Source organism: Primulina tabacum, chromosome 3 (genome assembly GCF_025594145.1).
Source record: "Primulina tabacum isolate GXHZ01 chromosome 3, ASM2559414v2, whole genome shotgun sequence".
NCBI lineage: Eukaryota > Viridiplantae > Streptophyta > Magnoliopsida > Lamiales > Gesneriaceae > Primulina > Primulina tabacum.
The window spans coordinates 49,864,716-49,891,230 of record NC_134552.1 but is presented as its reverse complement, the minus strand read 5'-3'; the positions used below and the strand labels follow the sequence as shown (position 1 = coordinate 49,891,230).

Sequence of the window (26,515 nt, the reverse complement as noted above, 5' to 3'; positions counted from 1 at the left end):
TTGACACAGCCATTCGATTTTTACAGGCTCAAGAAGGGTTACTAGAGACAATAAATGATGTATCGGGTAGGCTCAAACGGTCCAAAGCTCGCCTAAATCATCCCTAAGTAACAATCGTTCGTATTTTCACTTCGAGGGCTAATCAGACAAGTTCTAGGTTGTTTCCATTTTCAGTTTTTTTTTACATAAATTTACCCTGCACCAATTCACCTTCAATCAGCAAAAATCTGACCATGTGTATGGAATGAAATGTCAATACAAAACTTGTTCATGTCTGACTCTCTCCTTGAAACTACGACTCCTCTCATTCAATACTAGTCATGAAACGGTTTCCCGGATGATCTAAAATCTAACAAATTAATCCGTTTATCAAGTAAAACAAGATTTCTTTCTCTAGATATAGTCTCATCCTACGTGAAAAGTGTTGTTAAGTGCTGTGCAACGATGTGTAACAAAACTGATCAACCCCCACTCTTGAAATCGACACTGCCCTCAGTGTAAAGCGATGAAAAATGAACTAGCAAGAAAAGTAAAGCAAAAACACTTCCCTGGAAAAAAATGTCGAGTAGGTGGTGAAAATGTGGTAGCAATCATCAACTCCTGAAAAGAACGACATCGAATACACAAAGAACCATAAAAAGAAATAAGGAATGCACACAAGCAAACGAATAAACCCAAAAGATGATAATCATAAATAATAAGTGCCATAAAATGAACATCAACATCTGAACGAAATGCACAAAATGAGAAAACTGATAATATCCTCCACAAGTCCAAAAATAATAACTACTCGTCGTCGGATCCTACGTACAAATCCTCTAGGCCATCGAGTATCAATCTGTCGAAAGGTGGCGCATAGATATCATCAGAAAATGACTGCATTATGTCATGGTGCTCGAGTCGAGCCAATTGGGTGCGCAAGTCGTCCATGCAGTCAAATATGGCCGAGAATACCTGACGAGTACCTCTCGGGACGCGCTGTCGTGGGGGCAAACCAACTTGACGTCCTGCTCAGGCATCCAATGCTGCCTCTTCCTCCACTCGATCTTCCCAGGCTCACTCATCGGCTGTAGGGGGAGGCACCGGTGGGTCACGGGGATGGGGACTGATATGTCGACTCCCGGGGTTATGGTACCAAGCACCCAGTCGGAAAATGAAGTACATGCCCTGCATGGCCTGGGTTGTGAGCATCTGTGTAGAGGTAGGCAGGAAGGAAGTCTCACCAGTGAGATCGACACCATGGGCCGCCAAAATCCGGGAGATGACGATAAGAAAGGGGGCATATGGCGTCCTATTCTTTGTGGGATCAATATGGGCGACTAAACGCATATGAAAAATCCTGATCGACGCCACCGAAATAGCAGAAATGGCCCCCAATCCATTCAACATCTTGTATATGATATATAGATCCATATGGCGGACCTCATTGTTCCCGGGAATTATGTTCGCTCCCGTGAAGTAACATATAAGGCGATCAAGCAACGGGAGGGACGTCGGAAGGACGCTGGTGCGGGAGCCGGTTTGGGATGTGAAATAGTTGAGACGGCTTCGCGCTTGAGGGATCCGGAAAGTGATGTCGGACATGAAAAGATCCAACTTATTGAAGACTACCTGAGGCCCTTCATTGGGGACATTCAGAATAGCGGCCAGAGATGCACTAGTTAAGTCAATAGTAACCCCTTTGACATAAATACGTATATGCTGCATCCCGGTCTTGTCTTTTTTTCTCAAAATTTGCATAGAATTGCCAGACCAACTCGGGGTAATAGGGGCCGGCGATGTCCAGGAGAGGTCCCCAACCAAATTTATCGAACTCTGCCCTGAGTGGCACTTCGTGATCGATCCGGGGATGAATGCAACGTTCAACAATCACGGAGTTTTCATGAAGCGTCGATTACCACTCAAAATTTTCGCGACTGGTGAACTTAAAAGCATTAATTTCCAACCTAGCGGAACTCGAAGAAGAGGAGGCACCGCCCCGTGAGCGCTTACTATTCTGTTTGCGAGGAGGCATTTCGATTCAAGCAATTATATCCAACACCCCCAACAACTCAAGCACAACAACCCAACAAATAAGCACAATCAGACGGAACCAAATTACGAGCCTATCCCAACGCAACGATAAGAAATTAAAGGCCAATGTGAATCAATCGCCGGACAATTGTTAGCAACCACAATTTATCCCAAAAATAGCAATCAAAGACCCGAGAAGAATCAAATTCCAACACCCAACAACCGAAAATAACAACCAATCAATAAACTAACTTATAGGCAACAATCCTATGGGAGTAAAGGTACAGCCGTGCTTACCGGAAAGAAAAAGGGAGGTGATTGCACCGTGGTGGAGGGTGGTCCGGTGGGAGGCGACTAGAGTCGGTTTGATGGTGGAGGAGGGACTGTGAGTTGTGTAGTGGGGACACAGTGTGCAGTGGAGGTGTGCGGTGGAAAGCGGGATGTACGGTGGTGGTGCTGTGACGACATGGGACGGCGTGAGGCGGCGCAAGGCAGCGGAGGAGGCTGAGGAGTCGATTTTAGGGATTTAGCGATTTGGGTATTTAGGGACTTGGGGGCGGAAGTCTGATGTTTGATTCTGAGAACCGTCAAAAATAGAAGGCACGGACCCCGTGTAGGGGTCCATGTACATGTCCGTGTAAGATCGCGAAAGGGGCAAAATCTGAAAGTGTATACACGGACCCCATCTAAAGGTCCGGGTAGGGGTCCGTGTAGACTCTGTAAATCGGCACTTTGGTAAAAATGAGACACGGACCCTGTGTATGGGTCCGAGAATGGGTCTGTGTCGACTCTGGAATCGAAATAATTTTAATTAATTTTTTTTTCGACACATACTACGAACCAAACACAAATACGAAGCCAGGAATGTACAATTCTATAAATCTACACATCAAAATTTAAACTCGATCAAGCACACAAGATGCAAGAATTATACAGAAACTTCCCTGGCCTATTTGACGTTCTCAGTCCGCTGGTCCTAATAGAATCCCCCATACTTTAGAAATCCCACCGCTAGTGAATAAACTACCTGCACCACCATTAACTGAGATTATCTCACGAGGTATGCATAAAACAAAAAGAAAGAAAACTAAAATAAAAGATGGAAGAAAAATAAAACTAAACACTGGGTTGCCTCCCAGAAAGCACTAAATTTATAGTCGATAGCCTGACTGTACTCCCTTTATTCAATTTGGATCCTGTAGATCCATAGTGGTCGGCTCATCGGGCATGGTACCACCATGATAAACCTTCAGCCTATGCCCATTCACCTTGAATGCTGCCAGTTAATTCACTAGTGATCTCCACTGTCCTATAAGAGAAAACTTGTGTGATGGTGTATTGTCCTGACCACCGTGAATGCAACTTACCTGGCATCAACTTCAGTCGAGAATTGTATAACAGTACCAGTTGTCCCACCACAAATTCTCGATGGACGATGTTCTGATCATGTCAACGTTTGGTTTTCTCCTTGTAAAGCTTGGCGTTCTCATAAGCATTCAACCTAAACTCATCCAATTCATTCAGTTGCAGCACTCTCTCGTCACCTGTGGCTTTAGCATCAAAATTCAAAAATTTAGTAGCCCAATAAGCCTTATGTTCAAGTTCTACGGGTAGGTGACACGACTTCCCATACAATAATTTAAAAGAAGACATGCCAATGGGAGTTTTAAAAGCGCTGCGGTAAGCCCAAAGTGCATCGTCGAGTTTTCTAGACCATTCTTTCCTTGAAGCCCCGACAGTCTTCTCAAGAATTCGTTTAAGTTCTCTGTTCGATACCTCGACTTGGCCACTAGTTTGAGGATGATAAGGTGTGGCCAACTTATGTCGGACCCCATGCTTAGCCAACAGACTGTCAAATTGACGATTAAAAAAATGAGTACCCCCATTGTTAATAATGGCTCTAGGTGTGCCAAAACGTGAGAAAATATTTTTCATGAGAAATTGAACGACAAAAGAAACCGGGAATCATTAGTTTTGCATGCAAGTGCCTCCACCCACTTAGACACGTAATCTACAGCCACCAAAATATACTTGTTCCTAAAAGAAACCGGGAACGAACCCATGAAATCTATACCCCATACATCAAATATTTCACATACTAAAATACTATTGAGAGGTAATCCATGTCTCCTAGAAATATTACCCGTTTGCTAACAGTTTGGACATTTTGTAACATATTCATGCGCATCCTTAAACAGAGTAAGCCAATAAAAACAAGACTGTCGGAATTTTAACGCAGTTCTAGTTGACCCAAAATGGCTTCCAGCTGGACCAGCATGACAATGAAACAAAATCTCACTTACCTCTTCCTGGGGAATACATCTCCGGACTATACCGTCTGCACATATTCTAAACAAATAAGGATCCTCCCACAAATAATATTTGAAAACTGAGAAAAATTTCTTCTTTTGCTGATAAGTGAAATGGGGAGGAATGAACTTACTGGATATATAATTAACAAAATCGGCGTACCATGGTAAACTGTTGACCTCAAAAAGTTGTTTATCTAGGAAATCATCGCGAATAATTTCATTACCTTGACTTGGATTCTCCAAACGCGAGAGATGGTCTGCAACTTGGTTCTATGTCCCCTTTCTATCGATTATCTCCAAGTCAAATTCCTGCAACAGAAGAATCCAGCGAATTATCCTTGGTTTTGCATCTCTTTTGGCCATCAGTTATTTCAAGGCGGAATGGTCGGTGTGCACTACAACATTGCTCCCTATCAGATATGATATAAATTTATCCAGAGCAAAACCACAACAAGAAGCTCCTTCTCTGTGGTGGCATAGTTCAGTTGGGCAGCTGACAGTGTCATACTAGCATAGTAGATGACATGGATACATTTCTCCTTCTTTAGTCACAACACTGCCCCTAGAGTTGTGTCGCCTACATCACACATCACCTCAAATGGTGACCCCCAATCAGGTGCTATCATCACAGGTGCAATGATCAATTTCTCCTTCAAAACCTGAAATGCCTGCACACACTTATCAGAAAAATCAAAGCGCATATCTTTTATCAGTAAATTGGTTAGTGGCTTAGCAATGCAAGAAAAATCTTTTATAACGCGTCTATAAAACCCTGCATGGCCTAGAAAACTACGCACTCCTCTGATTTTTGTTGGGGCTGGGAGTTTTTCAATTACTTCAATTTTTTCCTTATCAACTTCAATCCCAGTTTATGAAATTTTGTGCCCCAACACAATTCCCTCTCTCGCCATGAAATGACATTTTTCCTAGTTTAAAACCAAATTTGACTCCTCACATCTCTCCAAGACTTTAGACAGGTTAATCAAACACGTATCAAATGAAGAGCCAAAGACAGAAAAATCAGTCCATGAATATTTCAATAAAGTCCTCAATCATGTCATGAAATATTGCCATCATGCATCGTTGGAAAGTTGTTGGTGCATTACATAGACCGAATTACATTCATTTATATGCAAATGTGTCGTATGGACAGGTAAATGTGGTTTTCTCCTGATCTTCAGGGTCAATGGGAATTTGCATATAACCCGAATAACCATCCAAGGAGCAGTAGAAAGAATGTCCAGCTAACCTTTCCAACATTTGATCAATAAAAGGGAGGGGGAAATGGTCTTTATGTGTGGCGTCATTAAGTTTTCTATAATCAATGCAAACACACCACCCTGTAACAGTTCTGGTAGGAATTAATTCATTGTTCTCATTCTTTACGACAGTGATCCCACACTTTTTCGGAACAACTTGCACAGGACTTACCCACCTACTATCAGAAATCGGGTAAATAATACCTGAGTCCAGTAGCTTTATCACCTCTTTCTTGACCAACTCTTGCATAGCCGGGTTTAGACGTCTTTGAGGTTGGGTAGATGTCTTGTGGTCAGCCTCCATCAGAATTTTGTGCATGCACATGGAGGAACCGATCCCCTTGATAGTCTGCAATGCTCCAACCTATGGCTTTGATATGTTTCCTCTGAACTCGCAACAGCTTTTCTTCTTCCGTCCCTGACAAAGTAGAGGAAACTATCATTGGCAGTTATCGTTATTAAGCAAAAATAGATATTTCAAGTGAGAAGGAAGAAGAGGTTTCATCTCTAGGATTGGGGCTTCTTCAATGGATGATTTTAAGGGTCTTGGGACATGCCCAAGCTCCACAATCCTAGAGTTTATCGTTTTTGAAATCGGTCTGCCTGCTTTCAAGTAATGAATACATTCGTCAAGCTCTTGACTTCCCAATTCGTGCGGGCATGAATGAGTCAAACAAACCGCCAATGATCCTCACAAATTAATCCCTGCAAACCATACTCAACAAACTCGTCAGCAACATCAATTCTAAAACAATCAGATGTATCATTGGGGTATTTGATGGATGGACTGAAAAACATTGAATATCACACTCTCATCATTCAGTCTTAAAACTAGCTCACCCTTATGCACAACTATCAAAACCCTTCCGGTGGCTAAGAATGGTCTCCCTAAAATAAGTGGAATCTCTCGATCCTCTTCCATGTCTAACACAACAAAATCAACCGAAAAAATGAATTTGTCAACTTTTACTAACACATCCTCTACAACTCCCCTAGGGTATTTAATAGATCTATCAGCTAATTGTAGGGAAATTGTAGTTGGCCTCATTTCACCTATTTTCAGCTTCTCAAAGCATGAGTACGGCATCAAGTTAATGCTTGCACCTAAGTCACATAAGGCTTTACCAAAAAATGAACTTCCAATGGTACAAAGAATAGAGAAGCTACCTGGATCCTTAAACTTCAGAGGTAATTTATTTTGTAAGATTGGATAACATTCCTCCGAAAGTTTAACCGTCTCAAAGTCTACTAATTTCCTATTGTTTGATAAAATCTCTTCAAGAAATTTTGTGTAGGAGGGCATTTGAGCTAAAGCCTCTGCAAACGGGATATTTATGTGCAGCTTTTTGAAAATCCCAAGGAATTTTGAAAATTGAGTATCCAGCGGCAGTTGCTTTGCTCTTTGGCGAAATGGGAGTGAATTAATATCAATAGTGGGATTTGAGTTTAGAGAGTTACCTTTATCCTTTGCGTCCTCAAACCTTTGTTTAGATGACTCCTTTTCTTTCACATCTCCTTCCACATCAACTACTTCTTGCTTTATGAGAGATGTCACGGTGACTGCATTGACACCCTTCGGATTCTTTTCCGTGTCACTAGGTAGTGAACCCGGAGCTCGTGTAGCCATTTGTATCGCCAACTGCCCTAGTCAAGTCTCTACCTTTTGCATCATGTCATCATGATTTTGCTATCTCGTCTCATTCCCGGCTATGTACTTGGCTAACATATCCTCAAGATTCGACTTGCTATCTTGTGGCTTGAAATCGGGTGGCATAGAAGGTCCAGTACCTTGCGGAGATTTAGGTGGTTGCTGAGGAGGCTTTTGTTTTGTAGGATGTTGTGGAGGATTGAAATATGGTTGCTCAACAGAATTTTCTGATTGCCTCCACCCAAAATTCGGATGATTCCTCCACCCTGGGTTATATGAGAAACTGTATGGATTATATTGTTGTCGACCTTGGCTTCCCACATAGCTCACTGAGTCCCCTCCAAAGCACTGTAGTCCCTCACAAGAACTATCTGTCATGAATTGCATGTCACTAGATGATCCACCAACTATCTCAGTGTTCCCTTGAATTTGATTTACTGGCTTGACTGGTATTGATCTATTTACTTGTAACTGTGCCATCTGATGTGTCAATCCATCAAGCTTTGCTGTGATCGCTGTCAAAGCATCCATCTCAAGGAATCCGACTTTCTTCTCCCTTCGGTTGTCCTGCCAGCCTACATTGCTTTCTGCCATATTAGATATGATTTCAAGCGTTGCGTTTGGTGTTTTCCTGTATAGGCTACCGTTTGCTGCTGCATCAAGCATAGATCTCACAGAAGGATCCACCCCGTAGTAGAACGTCTCAACCTGCTAGCCTAACGAAAAACCATGTCTCGGGCACATTCTCAACATCTTCTTAAACCTTGCCCATGCTGAATTCAATGATTCCCCATCTCTCTGTCGGAACGATGTGATTTCATTCCGCAATTGTGTAATCTTAGTTGGGTGAAAATACATGTGCATGAGGACCTCCACTAATCCATCCCATGTAGTAATAGAACCAGCTGGAAGGTCTCGAAGCGACTCCATAGCCTCTCCTTGTAGGGAGAATGGGAATAGTCTGAGACGAATGGCATCAGTACTCACCCCATTGTACTTGATTGTATCACACATCGATAGAAAATTCTCCAGATGTGCATTGGGATCTTCAGAAGGTGATCCTCCAAATTTGACTTGGATTTGAATCATCTGGATGATGGCCAACTTCAGTTCGAATGTATTCGCTTGAATTGTAGGGCGGACAATACTAGAACCATAACCTCCAAACGCTGGTCTATGAAGCTCCATTAAAGTACGCTCATCCTCTTCTCCGGCCATGTCTTTAAATTATAGTTTAAGTTCTATTTTAGATTCCTCTTCAGATTCGAATTCAAGAGCCAAGTTATTGTTCCTTCGAGCTCTACGGATGCGGCGGAGAGTGCTTTCAATCTCTAGATCAAGTGGCACTAGATTTTTGAAGCCTTGAGCACGGCTCATATAACACGAGCTAGATTCCTGCAAATGAAATTCAAGTGCACAATTCAAGCTCTTAAAGAGTGTAAAAATTTAAAACAAAATTAATTAAAATGCTAAAAATTTTAAAATAAAATAAAATAAGAACTAAGAATAAATGCCTTGTCTCAAATAAATAATTTATCCTAATACTGAACAAATAGTCCCCGGCAACGGCGCCAAAAACTTGACCGACGATTTCGGTTGGGAGTAAATCTAGCAAGCGGACTAGGTCAAGTTATAGTAAATAGACGACAAGTCCAAGTATCGATCCCACAGAGACTATTATTTAAGTACTAAGATTTAAATTATTCAATTTAATCTAGGCAAACAATAACAAGTGATTTGATGATAATTTAAACTAGTTAAATTAAATGAAATTATGCTAAATTAATAACTAAGATCGAATTTGCAGGTTGGAACTTGGGAAATTTCAAATTCAACAAAATGACCGGGAACACACAATGGTCCAAACTTTGATTATTGTCACGCATTGGAATTATTTAACCACATATTATTGATATCACGATGAAATTCTCTAATTTAACTATAAATCTATTTCTAGAGTTTATAATCCTATTTTCATTTAACAGTCCAATTATTTTTAATTGATTTTAATTAAACAAAAACGCATTATTCAACGATGGAATCACAGCTGTCGCCTAAAATCGCACCTTGAAACCAAATACTATTTCTAATCGGTTTAACCATGTGTGGATTAATATTTTTGAAGATAAATTCCTATTCTCTTTCGAGTCAAGATCGAACAACAGACATGCAAATAATTTTCCAAATTAAAAGCACCGAAATTACGCAAACATTAATCAATAATATAAAAGTAATTCATAAATCAACTAATCCAATGAAGGAACAAGATCAAAAGTTTGTCCCTATTGTGGTCCCGATAACAAGAAAAACTACTCCATAAATTCAAAACTAGAAAAAAATCTAATATTCGAATTCATGAATAAAAATAAGAAAACAAGATAGGAGAAAATCTCAGCGATGGTGCGCGAATCTTGCGTGTGAAGTGCGGTTCTCTCTCTTTTCTCCCAAGCCGTCGTCGTCTTCTCTCCAATTTTCTCCAGTATCAAAACATTTAAGAGTCCCGATCATGGTCTAGGTTTTCTCTTTTTATATCTTTCCCAAATCTCTAAAAAATCTTCGCCAGATCTGAGTCTGATCTCAAGGGCACGGACCCCGTGCATGCATCAGGGAAGGGTTCCGTGTATATTCTGTCCAAAATTCATTCTGGGAAACACTGGACACGGACCCCGTGTAGAGGTCCGTCTCGGGGTCCGTGTAGACACTGGATTTCTCATTCTCGGAGGATAAATGACACGGACCCTGGGTATAGGCCCGGCATGGGGTCCGTGTAGGCATTGTATTTGTCTTCTTCGGGCTTCTAAGACACGTGACTTTCTTTCTTTTTCGTTGGCTTTTATCATCTTTTGGTCAAACCTGCAAATAGATGAATTAAGAGCAAAACTCGGAATAAAAATGTCAGATAAGCACGAATACGACAAAATAAATTTCCTAAAATGCTATATAATTCGTGTTTATCAATCATCATTCTCGAAAGTATCAAGATCAATCATTCTTACTGTTTGAATTTAAATGATCCTTGTTTTTATTGCTATATGTATCATTAACTATTTTACCATTTCTAAGGGTAATAACATATTTGATTTGATCAATTTTATTATTATTTAACTCTTGATTTTGATTTTTAGGATTAGGTTGAGGTTGAGATGAAAATTTTCCTTTTTCGTGAATATTAAGTGCAGATGCAAATTTTACAAGAGTTTCTTTCAAATCACTCATATATTGACTGTTTTGAATATTGATAGACTCTTGTTTTTGGATAAATGCATTAATTATGTCTTCAAAGTTTTTTCTTGGAGGTGTAACATAGGGAATATAACCTTGATGATTTTGGTTATTTTGAAAATTTTGTTGTGAAGGTTGTGCATTATTATCATTTCTCAATCTAAAATTGGGATAATTTTTCCATCCAGGATTATATGATTGTGAAAAAATGATTTAATATTGGTTTTATATAATTGTTAACATAATTTTCTTGTTCATGGAGACATTCTTTAATGAAGGTAATGTTGGACAATTTTTTTTAGAATGGTCATGTGTATCACATGTATGACAAATAATTTCTTGAATACTTTTTAATTGACTACTCTTTTTCATTTATAATGACTCAATTTTTCTTGCTAAAGATGCAAGTTTAACTTGAATAATTATATCATCTTTAAGATTATAGATAACACCCCATTTGTTGAATTATTGATTTTAGTTGTTGGTGGTTCTATTGTGCCTATATTATCCCAATTTTGAGCATTTTCTACTAATAAATCCAAATACTCCATAGCTTCATTTGTGTTTTTATCTTCAAAAGTTCCATTACATATGAATTCTATCGTTTGCCTATCTTTAGATATTAGACCTTCATAAAAGTGAGAAACTATTCTCCATTTTTCAAAACCATGATGTGGACATGTATTAAGTAATTCTTTATATCTATCTCAACATTGATAAAATGTTTCTCCTTGTTTTTGAGAAAAATTTGTAATTTGTCATTTAAAAGTGTTTGTTCTATGGGAAGAGAAAAACTTTTTGAGAAATTGTTGTTGCATTTCTTCCCACAAAGAAAATTTCTGCTTCTCCACAAGTCGTTGGCTCCGGATGTAGGATTTTTCATACTTGTATGCCCTGGGGAGCTCAGGTTGAGCAGGAAACTAGACAGAATTCCTATTGGACATTTGGGAGGGGAAGAGAGATTGATAAAAAGAACCATCATGTCATCCTTTCAGGGAAGAAGGAATATTATCAAGGAAACTTTTATCAATCCGGGCAGTGAGAGAGAAGGCACTCTCATTAAACTGACAAAGAAAATAGTACTTGAGGATAAGAGGGTTGATAAGGAGATTGTTTAATTTGAAGAACACGTAGGCCGAGGTCATGATGCAAAAGGAGTTGGGGTGTAGCTTGTTTATAGGTACCCCGAGAAATTGGGCCACCTCGGTATAGGAAGGAGGGATGGTGAAGCATAGCCTACTAAAAAACCTGGTCCTGAAAAAAGTGTAAAGCCCTCAGGAGGACGGTCATCCCGGTCCGAGGGACCATGGATAAGAATGGAGTGGGAGGAGGGGATAGACCCGAGGATTCTAAGGTCTTCGTCGGCCCCCGGGCGAAGAGTGCTCACCATGGTAGAGAACCAAGGAGCACTCGGGCCTTCCACCTTACCAGATTTTTTTGAGGCTCGGGCTTTTCCCTTACCCTTCTCTTGGGCTCGGGAAGTAACAACAGACTGGCGGGTAGCTGTGGGTTTTTTAGATTTGGTGGGGGCAAGAGAAGGTTTCTTGGGATATGCAGAGGAGTGAATAGGAGGGGAAGGCGGGACAAAATCAGAATGCAACGCTACAGACTCATACTCAGATGAGCCACATGCATTTGCTCCGGAGGTAGAAGAAGTTTTGTTTGACGTGATGAATGAAAGAAAGATAACTTACTGGTGAAGCGGCGATGAGACTGATCGGGGAAAAGGTGTGAATTCGCAGAAAGAGAAGCATGGGACATCGGAAGTGTGGAATAGAATAACAAAATGCAAAAACACAAAAGTTTGAAATAGGGTGAAGCACTCGATATTTGTATGAAAAGAATATAATCTCAACCGTTGATCTCAAGAGTAAATGGACGGATGAGATACGACTCGGAAGTTGTGCCGAGTAGTCGAAAAGACGGGTTTGGAGTACGAAGTGATGCTTATTTTACACCTTTCTTTTTGGCTGCTAGGTCTTGCGCCATGTAATCATCAACCTTAGCATGCTCAGAACTCATTACGCAAAGTAATTTCCCGCACAGATCGAATTCCACCACTCGTAACAACGAGTAAAACTCTAGCCCGAATATTTAAGGAGGGAGTGGTGATACCTTGGGAAGTGCCCGAGTCATCCTATAACTCGGGCTGGGGAGGGGTCAAAACCCAGGTCATCCCATAACTAAAAGCTGGGATAAGACCTAGTTCGGGTACTATTATCTGAACTGCCAAAACCAGGGTAGATAAACATACCAGTATACGTTGCAGTGAGACCGGGCTCTCAGTCTAGCCGGGCAATGTAACAGGATTTAGGAGATTGAGGGTCATGTCCTCATTATCGCACCATGATCATCTTTCCAGACACCTCAGTACAGGTATCGCTTCCCGGTCCACATATATGGGGTACCATAATTAGGAATAATTGGCCTGTCATTCAGCACACGTTGAGATTATGTGAATAATCTAGAGGTAGTGTGGATTGTCGGATATGACAATGTCATAAGGCAGAGCACGGACAACCATCTCGCCATAAATAATACTTAAAACAAGCTCATCATTACTGATATCTCTATAAATACCCAGATTTTATTAATTGCAAAGCATTCAATCCACTTACTATTTTCCCATAAATGATCAATATAAATTTTCTGTATTATATCTTCCTTTACGAACAAACACTTGATTGACTTGAGCGTCGGAGTGGTCACATCAGAAAACTTCTGATGCCCCACCAACGTTCTTTACTCTTTAAATGTGCAAACTCTACATTCCGTGTACTCTCCACCTGATCTCCGGTGTACCCGAGAAGAAATCCACCTGACCCAGTATATTCACCCATTAAGCTCTACCAGCTTTATCCGGTTCATTTCAATCATAATAATATTTTAGTTAAAAATTCAATGTTCTGGGGAAAAAAAAGATTAATATAATACAGAAATATAAATTTTAGCATTTTTACGTTTGTTGTTTTGTATACATCTGTTGAAAATTCACAAATTTGGAAAAATTATAAATAAATGTGCGTTTTCAAAAAGTTAAATAATTTTTTGTCTTGAAAATATATTGTAGTGTGTTGGAACATTTCATGTTCGCAATCTTGATTTTGATGATAACAAAACTTGTTGTTTTGTTTCTAATGATTTACCTAAGTGCACAGGAAGCTGGAACTGATCAGGCTTCGAACTGATCAGTTAAACGAGCTTAAACTGGAGATAACATATGCGAACTGAAAGTGCCAGCTGATTGCCCAAAGTGAATCAGCTCAACTGATGTATCAAAGAATAGTTCAACTGATTGTCCAGCTGGTAGGCAGTTCAGCAGAAGACCTTCAAAAGCCCGGCCAGCTGATGAAGTGCTCAACTGATGAAGAGTCCAGCTGACCAGTTCAACTGAAAGAGTGAAATCAGTCCAATTGAATATCAGTTCAGATGACCAGTTAGGTACATCAGTTAGGATTCAATCAGTTGCAGATTAAGACAAGCTTACCTAAGTGGATTCCAGCTACGCACAACGATACAAAAGCTATTGCACGATCAAGATACAATAATGGACGTTGCAGACTTAAAGACAAAATTTCCAGCATAGATGTCGGAAAAGTCGAGACACGAATCTCAAGGAACGCATTCAAGCTGTAACAGATACAATATTGAGTTTCACTGTACGATAAGTTTTCGCCTATAAATAGAAGATCAATGAAGACAAATATACAACAAGTGTGTGAAGATACAGAGAAAAAGGGGCACGAATATTTTATATAAGCTTACAAGAAGTAATCATCCCTGATGGAACACTTCATCGTGTTATCAGCTTAGATTAGAAGCACAATTTCCTCAGTATGTGAGAACACTTTCATGTTGTAATCATAGATCAGTTCTCACACACACACACACCACCACTGAAATATAGTCTTGCACAAAGACAGTAAACTTGTGTATGTAATCTTTGACACACAGATGTTAAACAAGTGTTGACTGGAAGGTGATGCCTTCAGTCTAGTCTAGGAGTTCAGTTAGGTAGTTGGGTAAGTCCTAAGCTGAGTGGGTTTGTACAAATCAATTGTATAAATCAAAGTTTTCTAGTGGATCCTACCGAGATGATAGAAGGGGTGACGTAGGAGCAGTTGAAGTCTCCAAACATCCATAAAAATATCTTGTATATTTAATTGTTTAACTACTGTTTTCAAACTGATTTGATCAGTTAGTGCATCCGTTAGTTCAGTTTTCATCATAATTGAACTGATACATGTCACAACTGATTTCTTTTATTTTTAGTTATTCAGTTACACAAGATATAAAATATATAAGTGTTTCTTAACGAATGATTACTTCAAGTGTTTTTCGCTTGATTTAATATTAAACTCGATTTGATTCATCGGTGTAAAATTTTTTTGAACACGAGCTATTGCAGCTCTTGGAGAATATTGTGCTTGAAGCACCTCAAGGTGCCCAGCAAATGATCCTTCATAGTGTTTTTCATGGAAAAAACCGACAAAAAATATAAGTTTTTTTAAAAAAAACAGGTGTTATAAAGTTTAATTTATATATGATAAAAGTATTAGGAAAACGAATATATTTATATTGGAGATACGTGGATATTTATAATCTTTGTACTTCTATGACATTTTTATTTTATATACTTTTTTATTTTTGACCCCTAGACTTTATTAAATATCATAAAGTAGTGTTTACCGTTATGTTGAACAACAAAGCGGGTTTTTTTATAATTAATTTAATTTATAAAAAAATAATTCAAAAATAATTTTAAAAAATTTCAAAAATATTTCAATTCGTGCTTACGAAGCACGGACAATGACTACGTGGAGCATCGTCCGTGATTCTGCTGTTTCTTGTGCTGCATCACAAAATCAATGTCCTTCATGGCTTGCTCTGCATGGAAAGCGCAAGCAGTAGCAGCTGCATAGTCCGCTAGTCGCATCATCATCACATCATGGCTTATAGTAGGTCGAAGACCATCCATAAAATGCCTCAATTTTTCAGTAGTGCCTCTAGCAATGAGGGGCACAAAGTGAAAACCTCTATCAAACTTCCTCACAAACTCAGCCACAGTCTTGTCCCCCTGACGGAGACTCATGAACTCCCTCTTCAGGCGCCTTTGGACGTCGGCAGTGAAGTATTTCTCATAGAATATTTTCTTGAATCGTACCCAGGTAAGTGTAGCCAAATCAATCCCATGTTCCGCCCTTCCCACAAAAGAGAAGCATCATCTCTAAGCATATAAGTAGCAAACCTAACTCGGTCCGCGTCTCCCATATTCAGATAATGGAAGTGCACCTCAAGTGTTCGAATCCAACCCTCAGCAGCAAATGGGTTGGTGGTGCCAAAAAATTCTTTCAGACCTAGCCTCCGGAACTGATCTTAAACGTCAAGATGTGGCCTCGGAGCCTGCTGAAACTGCTGTTCAAAGAAGCATGTCATGTCTTCCAGTGCACGAATAGCAGCATCCCCATTAGGAGGTAGAGTTACATTCCCTTGACGATCCTCAGTATTCTCAACTTGCCTATCAGTACTAGGTGCGCGTCTAGGAGACATTATATCTGAACGTTTTCCAAATTTTAGATGTAACCAACATGCATATAAATCTAAGGTTTCTAATCATGCAACATGTAAATTTCATTTATTGTTCAACTTAAACATAAATATCATTAAGTTTCAATAAGCATGCAATTTAAACATATGAATCATGCGATCATGTATGTGCTAACAATAAAATCATATAAAACATTTAAATTTACAAATTTGAGGCTTGACGACTGAGTTTCTGGATCGACGGTGACACAACCCTTTGCAGGAATATTGCTCTGATTTTAACTGAAACGTCCACTACTCCTTTTTCTTTAAAATATACTAGAAATTTTTTTCCCACTCTATACTACTTTCTAATTCATTTGGCCGAAACAATAAGCTTTTAAAATATAACTAGATTGGAAATTTAAAAATAAACCAACCAACCGTTATTTGAAAATCCAAAAGAAAGTAATTCAAAGCATAAAATCGTAAAATGTCGACCAATCTAACCTGGCATTGTTTCAAAAATAACTTAACTCTAATATCCTCTCAAAAACCTCTCAAATAAATCTTTAAGTAATCATAAATATAGTTTTATTTGCGAAAAACTAGCGACAGTCCTCGGGTTTTGTGCACCTTCAGCCCAGCTAGTTCAACCATCAAGACCTCCAATTACATCAACATCATGCTCACCTACATAGATCACACCTAGTGAGTCTATTGACTTAGCAAACCATAACCATGATAACAAGTAATACATATACATCCACATGCAACAGTGAAAATATTTTTACTTCAAATAGCATTTCATGAATATGCATAAACGTAAAATTTTTTTCCTTTCATCATATCATATCATATACGTATACGTTTTCCTTTTATTGAATTTAGATCGTTAATTGTGACTTTCGTATCAGCTGAGAGTCGATAGATCTATCTACATGTAACCACAGTATTGGGCGGCGGGGACATCAGCGACACTATCACCCGTCAGATGAACATTGCCCTTACATATCATCGTATCATCATAATCATCATATCATCGTTTCAATCACAACCTCCTTCAACTTTTCATATTTTCATCATTTATAAAAATTCATGCATATATAAATAATTTTTCTTTTAAACCAAGCATGCAACATGTCTTTTAGCATTAACGTTTCAACATATATTTAAAATAAACATAGTAACATTATTTACAGCATTCAGGGCACTGCCAGGACGTCATACATTTTTCAGGTGTAAAATGATCGTTTTACCCTTTGACTTAGAATATCTTTATTTTGATTTTTTCTTACTTTCATTGGCTCTAGAGCAGCACAAATAATTATTTAAGCTTAAATTTAATTTTAATATTTTTATTTAGCTTAAATTCGAGGCTTTAGATTTAATTTCCTATTTACTAATTCGTAAAGCGTTTAATTCCCGAATTAATTCAAACTTTAATATTTTCTTCCCAAAATTTTAAATATAGACTTTTTATACCTAAACCACCCTCCTGAACCATGAATCGACCCCCGTGGACCATGGTTTGACATTTCTTTTCCCTAGCCCTAGTTCGAACCTAAGCTAGTTTCCTTCGAGCCATTCTCGTTTTACTCGAACCACACCCGAGCCACCTCGAACCATCCCCTGACCAGACCACCTACGGACCATACTGACCAGCCCTGACCCATTTAACCATCCCCTAGCCCACGCCACAAGTTCTAGCGTGAGCCGCTACCTAGACTTGCAACTAGGACCCCAACTCGACGAGGACTCTTCACCCGAGCCACCACCCGAGCCCGAACCCTCATGAACCTTGCTGGACCATCCTCAGACTTAGCCTGGACCCGCTGGACAAGCCGTGACTTCTTCCGCACAGCAGCTGCCCTCGGGTTGCATGGGAAGAGTCCTATCTCGCATTGACTCTTCCCTAGCAGATGCACCATCCTCACACCTAACCATGTCTAGCCCGAGCCCTGGTCCCTGGTCAAGCCGCACGCCTTGCTTCCTCCTCGCCAAAACCTAGTGCACAAAACATGCAATTTTCGTTCAAGCCTTCTTCCATACATGTGCAGCTTTTGTCTTGGCATCTATGGACCCTTAACTTGTTGGAAAAATGTCCCTCCAAGGTATCCCACCATGACAGCCCCTTTGTGCATCATTAACATGAGTTTTATATTATCAAGACATGAGTTATATGCATGTATCCCCACAGAAGCGAAAATAAAACTTGTGCATCATATTCCTCGTGCAAAAATAATCAAATATACATAATATGGTGTGAAAGATGTTTGCAAAAAGTTAAGAAACAAGTTGAGATGCGAAGAACGACGGCGTAGAAAACCCTAGACTTAATTCTCCTCAAAACTGTGGCCCTCCCTTCTGCAATTCTTATGTGTGTGTGTGTGTGTGTGTGTTTGCTGCTAAGAGGAGTTCTTGTGTGTGTTGTGTGTGGTGTGCGTGAGTTTAAGGGTTTTGGGGTAGGTTTCAGGTCTTTTTATTTGTTAATTAAATCATGTGTGCAATCTTAGGCTCATTAACATGGTATACTAGGCACATTAGGCCCATTAGTTAATATTAAAATATTTTATTTAGAAAAGATTGTGAAAACAAGTTATCAAAAAGTTCATATTTTCGTCGAAAATCGAATATCGTTTAAAAATACGTCTCGGCGTATAAAATCACCTCAAAACACCCCATTTTCAAAAATACCACACAACATATACCATATATTAGACAATTAAAAATAATTATTTAATAAAAATATTTTCCCTCATATGGTCCCCGATCTTCGTATCTCTATCGCGTCTCGAATAAGCTTTAAAACGCAGTTTCATGTATTCATGTAGAAAAGTGCATTTTAAATATGTAAGCATGCACCCTATATTTAATTCATGCAATTAAAACCATTTAATTAGTAATTTTCCATTTTACCTATATTCAAATGCAGTTAGGTTACATTATCGCATTTTGGACCTTACAGTTTCCATAGAACAAAAAAGTGTTATCACTGCAAGATAACATGACATATGGCCAAGAACATCCTAGGAAACTCAGATCCTCGCACTAACAGGGTTCAAGGTAGATTGTACTCGATGACCACTGAGGAGGCGGACCCGGTACCTATATTATCACATGTATGTTTTTTAGTTTTGGCATGAAAGCAACTGTATTAGTTGACTCGAGAGCTATACATTCTTTTACTTCCGAGTAATTTGTACGAAAACTTGGCATTACCTCTAGCATAACAGAAACAAAATTCAAATAGAATTACCTTATGGGCTGGAGATCACAGTGACAAGATTTTTCGATAATTTTCAATTCATGTTCAAGGCCAAGAAATGTAAACTTATTTGATAGTTATGGGAATGTCGGACTTCAATGTTATTTTGGGGATGGGTTGGCCCTCCAAGTATCTAGCTACCATAGATTGTAGAATGGGAACCATCCATTTTGATAGGATCGATTAACGTATCAAGAGTGTTTAGAAGGGGGGGTTGAATAAACACTCACAATTAAAACTGATCTTTTCGAATTTTGAGTTCAGTTTGGTGACAAACTGATTCTCGGAATCTTGTTGGTCAATGACAACAATCTGTTAAACTAAAGTAGTTGCGGAAAATAACTGACTGAAAGATAGAATATGAAACTGAAATAAAATAGGCAAGGGTTGTTTCTGGATGTTCGGAGAATTTAATTACTCCTACGTCACTCCTTCTATCTCAAGGATAGGATATCCACTAAAAGACTTTGATTAAATACAAGAATTGTACTGACCCACTTCAGTTTGGACTTAACACTGCCAAAAACTGAAACTCTTAGTATTACAGAATGTTCTCAGTGCGTAACTGATCTTAGCACTATCGAATTTCAACGATTATTACAACTTGCTAGTGAGCTCAAATTGTAGCCTTAACTGCTACGAATATATCAAGTAAGAGTGAGCTGAGATTTTGACAGATTGACATCAAGCTTTTTAATAGAATCAACTCTCCTCTTCTTTCGGCTGTTCTTCTATCATATTTATAAGCTTCTTTTCTCCAACGGTAACTTGAGATGAATTTGAATCTTTGTATCCGTTGATTTCTACTTGATTATTCTTTGGACATTGTTTGCTTCATTTATTGTGATGCGGCGTCTTAATTGCTTTCGCCGAAATGCGTTTTTCTAAGCTGTATTGATTGAAGTGCGGCGTTGTAATCTTCTATGTCTCTTGACGGTTGATTGTTCTTTCCCGAGACATGTTCAGTTGAAGGGTGCTTAGCATACGGCTGAATATATCAATTGATCGGTTCCAACTGATCAGTCAGTTGATTTCAGTTATTAAGTCCAGTTGCTGAGTTCAGTTTACTCGATCAGTTGGTTCGTATTTTCAGTTGATTGATATTTTGTCAAACGCCGGAATTTAGTTTCCAACAATTTCCCCCTTTATGGTGTTTGACAAAACTAAGTAAATAATAACTGAAGATCTGAGCTCATTGTAGATAAAATAAGAGATTGAATTTCTTGAACTGAAATAGATCTTGATTTAATAACAGCTGAATCTAATAATCTGATTAACTGCTTCTGCTGTTTTTCAAGATGCTCTTTGATCTTTGATTTCTTCCCCTTTTTTGTCAAACAAATCCATCTTCTCAAATAATTTTCGAACGTCAGTGGAAAGAATTTTGACATCTGCGTAGATACTTGAGACAGCAGTTTGTAAACAAGTCTGCAGCAATTCCATTTTATTAGAAACGGAAGTTTCCAATCGCTCAACTCGTTGACTGATTATATCCTGAGTTGTATAGAGACTTTGAGCTAGACCTCTGTTATTCTTCATCTCAAGTACAGTTCGGGTAAGAGAATCCATGTTTGCTTGAATGTCTTTCAGTTTTGCTGAATTAGATTCAATTGAAGAATCCAGTTCGACAGTATGAGATAATTGTGTGGATTGAATTTTCTTGATTTCAGTAATCATCTGCTGCATATTCTGGATTTCTTCAAGAACAAGATCCATTTCTGTGGATTGAAGAGGAGGTGACTGATTAGATGTTCTTTCTTCATGTGAGATTTGATCAAAGACCACCATGGTCCTATCAGATAATATCGTTTCAGAGACAGTCTGTGCTGGAACATCTGTTTCAGTTACTGCTACTTGGACTGGAGGAGATGAAGATTGATGTTGATCAACAATTGGGCTTTCCTGCTGAATAAGATTTTCAGTGAAAGGGTCATGAACTGCCTCCATATTTTCAGCAATATGTTGATTTGGTGATTGAGTAGGCACCACTGTTTGCTCCTTTAGTTCAGAAACAGCAGGCTGAACTGGTGCTTCTGTTGAGATAGAAACCTCTTGAGTGATTTGATCAGTTGAGTGATCAACTTCTTCAGAAATGGGTTCATTATTCATAGATTCTGTCATTACTGCTTGAATTATTTCATCAATGTTGGCAAAATTCAACTCGGCTTCAGAGTACAGCTGATGTTCCACAGCAGATGATTGTGGCACATCCTGAACTGGTTCTTCAGTTGTAACAATAGTTTGTTCTGAGGATGGCTCTTTCTGCTGAGAGGAGGGGTCTTCTTCTTCTTCTTCAGAGGCTTCCTCAGGAAGAACTAACTCCTGATCCATTTCCCACATTTTTATCTGAGCTTGCAAGCTAGTAAGATCTGTATCTAGCTGAGTGATCACAGCTCGATCATTATAGGCAGTTGGATTGGTGGGAATGTAGTTTGCCTTTTAATTTCTCAAGCAGTTGAGATAGCTTCTTAGCTCGAATTTGATCAAAAAAATATGTTTTTCTCTCCAAAGCCTGAACAATTGTAGCAGCTTTGACCATCTTGAGGACAATTGCTTCCAGTTTGATAAATTTGTTCAGCTGGGATTTCTTTTTCAGCTGCTTAGCAAAAATTTGAGTTCTGTAGGCGGTCCAGTCATCATAGATTTTAAGTTTTGATGCTGCAAAATTATTAACCTGTTCCCAAACAAGGTCAATATGAGTTTGAATTGAATTGGATGGTCTGGGCTTTTCAATCAATTTGCCTTTGCCTTTTTCAGTACTGAGGATGTGTGGAATTTCCAATCCAGTACGAGTAGTATCCACCAGTTCTATAATCTTTATACCTTTGGGTCTGGCAGGTGCTAGAACGGTAGGACGATTGATGTGGATTAGAGGAGCTTTGATTCTAACTATTTTTTTGTTGCACCAGCTGAGATTTCTGGTGGAATAATCTTCAGAGGAACTGCTTTGATAGGCTGTTAGACATCTGAAGATATCAGTCTTTTAGTAGGAATTGATTCTACTGTGGTTGGTAATTTTGTCCTTTGTGTTCTTGGTTTCTTGGCAATTTTTGGAGAGGGCGTCTTCTCAGAATCAGATTCGCTAATAATCAGTTTTCTTTTAACTGTCTTCAGTTGAGCCAATGTCTTCCCTTGTTTAACTGATTTGGGAGCAGCCAGTTGTGTCCCAATCTCCTTCTTGATCTTCACGAACTGATCAGGAGAGATATCTAATTTAGTCTTGGGTGGCAGAACATTCTTCCCATTGAAAATTTTGAATTTAGATGATCGCTCCGAATCATTAGCCACCAACCCTTTGACTTTCATCAAATAGCTTAGCGGCATTGCAAGTCCTTTGGATTGCTTGGTGGAGGAAAACATATTCTTCAAGATACTAAAAATAAGTTGCTTCCAGTTGAATTTTCTTCCAGCCATAATAACCGTAATAGCTTGAAACTTCTCCAAAGTCAGGGCAGCATACGATCCTGCCTTTGCCAATAGACCTTTGGCTACGATATCAGCCAGCAACTGAACCTCATGCTTCAGTTCCTTCTTAGGATCGGAAACTTTAATTTTCCGTCCATCAGCAGAGAGTGCAGTTTGCATTTCTTCAATATCTGATGCTTTAACATCAGCAAGGTGTACTAATCCATCAGAGGGTAATGAAAAGAATTCTCCGAAAGAATCTTCAAAAATGGTCACCGACTGACCATTAATAGTGGCAATGATGTTTCCATCAGAGTTGATATATCCATTTGAGTAGAGGTCTTGGAGTTCTTTTGGGTAAATCTCCTGCGAGTATTGTCCCAAAAACATTCTGAGACCAGCAGATTCAATCTTCAGAAAGACGTTCTTAATTTCAGCTTCGTGAACTGATAAAACTGAGTCAAAATCAATGGCCATAGCGTTCAACATGTGAGCTGGGATTTGATTCGCCATTGCTGAGAGTAAAGAAACCTGAAATTTTGCGAAATACAAGCTCTGAGTGTATGAGTTTGCTCTGAGAGATGATGTACGCGTAAGAAAGAAAGCTGAACTGAAGCGGAAAATTATTTATATGTATGTGACTGTTTAAATTCTGGACACGTGTCAGTCCATCAAAATTTTGAATAAAAACGTGTGTACGTGTGCTATAAGCGTGTGTACAATTTAAACGGTTCAAATGCTTCCACGTTTTCAAAATGAGATTCATCATTAGATAATAGACAGTCACGTCAATTGATTTGGAATATAATATGTTTTAATTAGTTAACTTATATGAGAAGATTAGTGAAATACCCAACTGAACGATCAGTTGTAAGACTGTGTCCTTTCAGTTGAGAGTTTACTAACATTTGTCTTCTCAGTTAACCTCTTAAAACCATTATTCCCCCTTAATTAGTGCATAAAATAATTAAAGCGAATAAATTTAAAGGTCAGAAAGATTATCGTTTGCTGAAACGTTGACAACCCTTCAGCTTCCTTGATATTCTGCTATAAATAGAAGTAACACGGTTAGTTTCAGTCATATTGGTGAAAATATTCAAGACGAAAGAATGGCTGATGCGAGTAGCTCGAGTGCTTCGCCATTTTCTTTGGAAGCTGGGAAGGCTGTTATAGAAGACGAAGTCTTCTACAAGAGTCTTCCCTACTGGGAAAAGTTACAGGAGCTTGCGTTCCTGTATAATTCTGGAGAGGCTACCACTCCCGAACTGTTGGCAGAGTTGAGAGAAGTGCGGGAGCACTTGAATATAGCTGTGTGGGTGGACATTTTCAAGGATGGTCATATCTATCAGCTGATGCTTCGAAAGGAGCTGGAGATCCTTAATCGCATAGCTTCTTCCCACAGCTTTCTCAAGACATCTACTGGACCTTTATCTGCTTGGTTGAAGATGTGGATAATTGTTGTAGAAGAGAAATATAATGATGTAATCCAAGCAAATATTTATGGTTGAATGAAACATTTATTTTGGCTTAACTTTGTTTTTCTTTTTCCTGCAAATAATAAGTTTCATTAGTTATTATATATGAATTATGATCATAAACAGATGAACTGATGACTGGTTAAGCGTTAAGTAATAAATGTCAAACTGATATCAGTTGATAATGAACAACTGATAGTTAAGAAGCCTTGGTAAATGAGAAAAACGCTTCGGTTGATTTGAGTCTCTTCAGATTCTTCAACATTTAAATTTCATCTATCTATAAATAAGATGATAGATTGTGAGATAATAACAGTTCAATATGTCGGATTCAAGTAACTCTGATGCATGCAGTAGTTCGCATATTCAAGTTAATGAGCAATTAAGTCCTTATTTAGAAGAATTGAAGAAGACAATGGAAGAATATGTCTTGATGAAGTGATGTCAACATGGTTCAAGATTCATGATTTGCAGAGGGTAAGTAGTAGTGGTGCTGTTCCTACTCGTGCTCAAGCAGCAACAGCAAGAAAATACATTGATCGTTTTGAAGTTAGGCATGTTACAGATCTGATTGATGACAAATGTCTGTTAGAAGCAATGTTATGGAAGGAATGGCATGTGGTTGAGAAGTTTTCTACAACTAAGTCATTTTCTAGAATCCAAATTTATGAGTTGAATAATTGGATTAGAGAATGGCAGGATTCAATTGGTTCTATGATATCTTCTGTAAACTGGGATCGATGGTATTCTTAATAAAGTATTATTTTCAATTTGTTGTGTTCTTATTTTCTGCAGATAATTCTATTAGTAAAGCAACATTAGTAATAATTTTAAGACAGATCAATTAAACCAAGAATATTGCGAAAGTAAGAAAACTTAGTCTCGGGTAATGGTTTGGTGAAGATGTCAGCTGCTTGTTGCTCAGTTGATATATACTCCAGTCTAATGTCCTTCTTCAAAGCATGATCTCTAATGAAGTGGTGTCTGACATCTATATGCTTTGTCCTTGAGTGAAGAACTGGATTATAGGTGATGACAATTGTACTCGTATTGTCACAAAATATTGGCGAATTATTTGTAATTACTCCATAATCTCTCAGTTGTTGCTGGATCCAGATCAGTTGTGCACAGCAACTACCAGCAGCAAGGTATTCTGCTTCAGTTGTTGAGGTAGCTATAGATGTCTGCTTCTTGCTGAATCAAGAGATCAACCTGTCTCCTAGAAACTGACAAGATCCACTTGTACTTTTACGATCAAGCTTACATCCTGCATAATCTGCATCTGAATATCCAACTAAATTGAAAGTAGAGTCTTTAGAATACCATAACCCAACATTTTGTGTACCCTTAAGATATTTCAAAATTCTTTTAGCAGTTGAGAAATGTGATTGCTTAGGATTTGCTTGAAATCTAGCACACATACAGACAGCAAATACAATATCAGGGCGACTGGCAGTTAGGTACAACAATGACCCTATTAAACCTCGATATAATGTCGCCTCAACTGATATTCCCCCTTGATCAGTGTCCAATTTTACCGATGAGCTCATGGGAGTATTTGCAGCTAAACATGATTCCATGCCAAATATCTTCAGCAGCTCCTTTGTATATTTAGTCTGACTGATGAATGTACCAGTCTCCAGTTGCTTCACTTGTAGTCCAAGAAAGAATGTCAGTTCACCCATCATGCTCATTTCGAACTTATCCTGCATTAGCTTAGCAAATTTCTAGCATAATTTGGGGTTAGTTGACCCAAATATGATATCATCAACATAAATTTGAACTAATAGTAAATTTGAACAAGGTCTTATCAACTGATCCAACATAAAAATCATGATCAGTTAGGAATTTTGAAAGAGTTTCGTACCAAGCTCTGGGGCTTGTTTAAGACCATATAAGGCTTTGTTCAAATGATATACATGATCAGGAAAGTTGTGATTTACAAAACCTGGGGGTTGTTCAACATATACTTCCTCTTGTAGTTGACCGTTCAGGAATGCACTCTTTACATCATCTGAAAGATCTTGAAATTCTTGTATGATGCACAAGCAAGAAACATTCTGATTGCTTCCAGTCTTGCAACTGGAGCATATGTCTCATCATAGTCAATTCCTTTTTCTTGTCTGTATCCTTGTGCTACTAATCTTGCTTTGTTGCGTCCAACTGAACCATCTTCGTTCAGTTTGTTCCTGAAAACCCATTTTGTACCTATGACAGTTTTTGAAATCGGTCTTGGAACTAAGTTCCAGACATTGTTATGAGTAAACTGATTTAGCTCTTCTTGCATTGCATTTACCCAGTTAGGATCAGCAAGAGCTTCATCAGTTTTCTTTGGTTCTAGTTGTGAAACAAAAGCTGAATGGATAAATAAGTTTAGCATTTGATTT

At 38.6% G+C, this 26,515-nt stretch overlaps 1 protein-coding gene across 4 annotated transcripts in view; it reads left to right on the top strand.

Annotated features, from left to right (window-relative positions):
• The window catches only part of LOC142541161 (uncharacterized), a 62,644-nt gene that overhangs the window by 28,445 nt on the left and 7,684 nt on the right, over window positions 1-26,515 (top strand). Inside the window, exon 2 of one of the 4 annotated variants that reach the window (XM_075647794.1) lies at window positions 18,949-19,210. The exons of 2 other annotated variants lie outside the window; for them this stretch is intronic. In XM_075647794.1, the coding sequence (XP_075503909.1) occupies window positions 18,949-18,957 (9 nt within the window). In that variant the 3' untranslated portion in view covers window positions 18,958-19,210. Of the gene's footprint in view, window positions 1-13,612; window positions 13,849-18,948; window positions 19,211-26,515 lie in introns of those variants that run through there. One more of the 4 variants, XM_075647792.1, reaches the window with a different exon arrangement.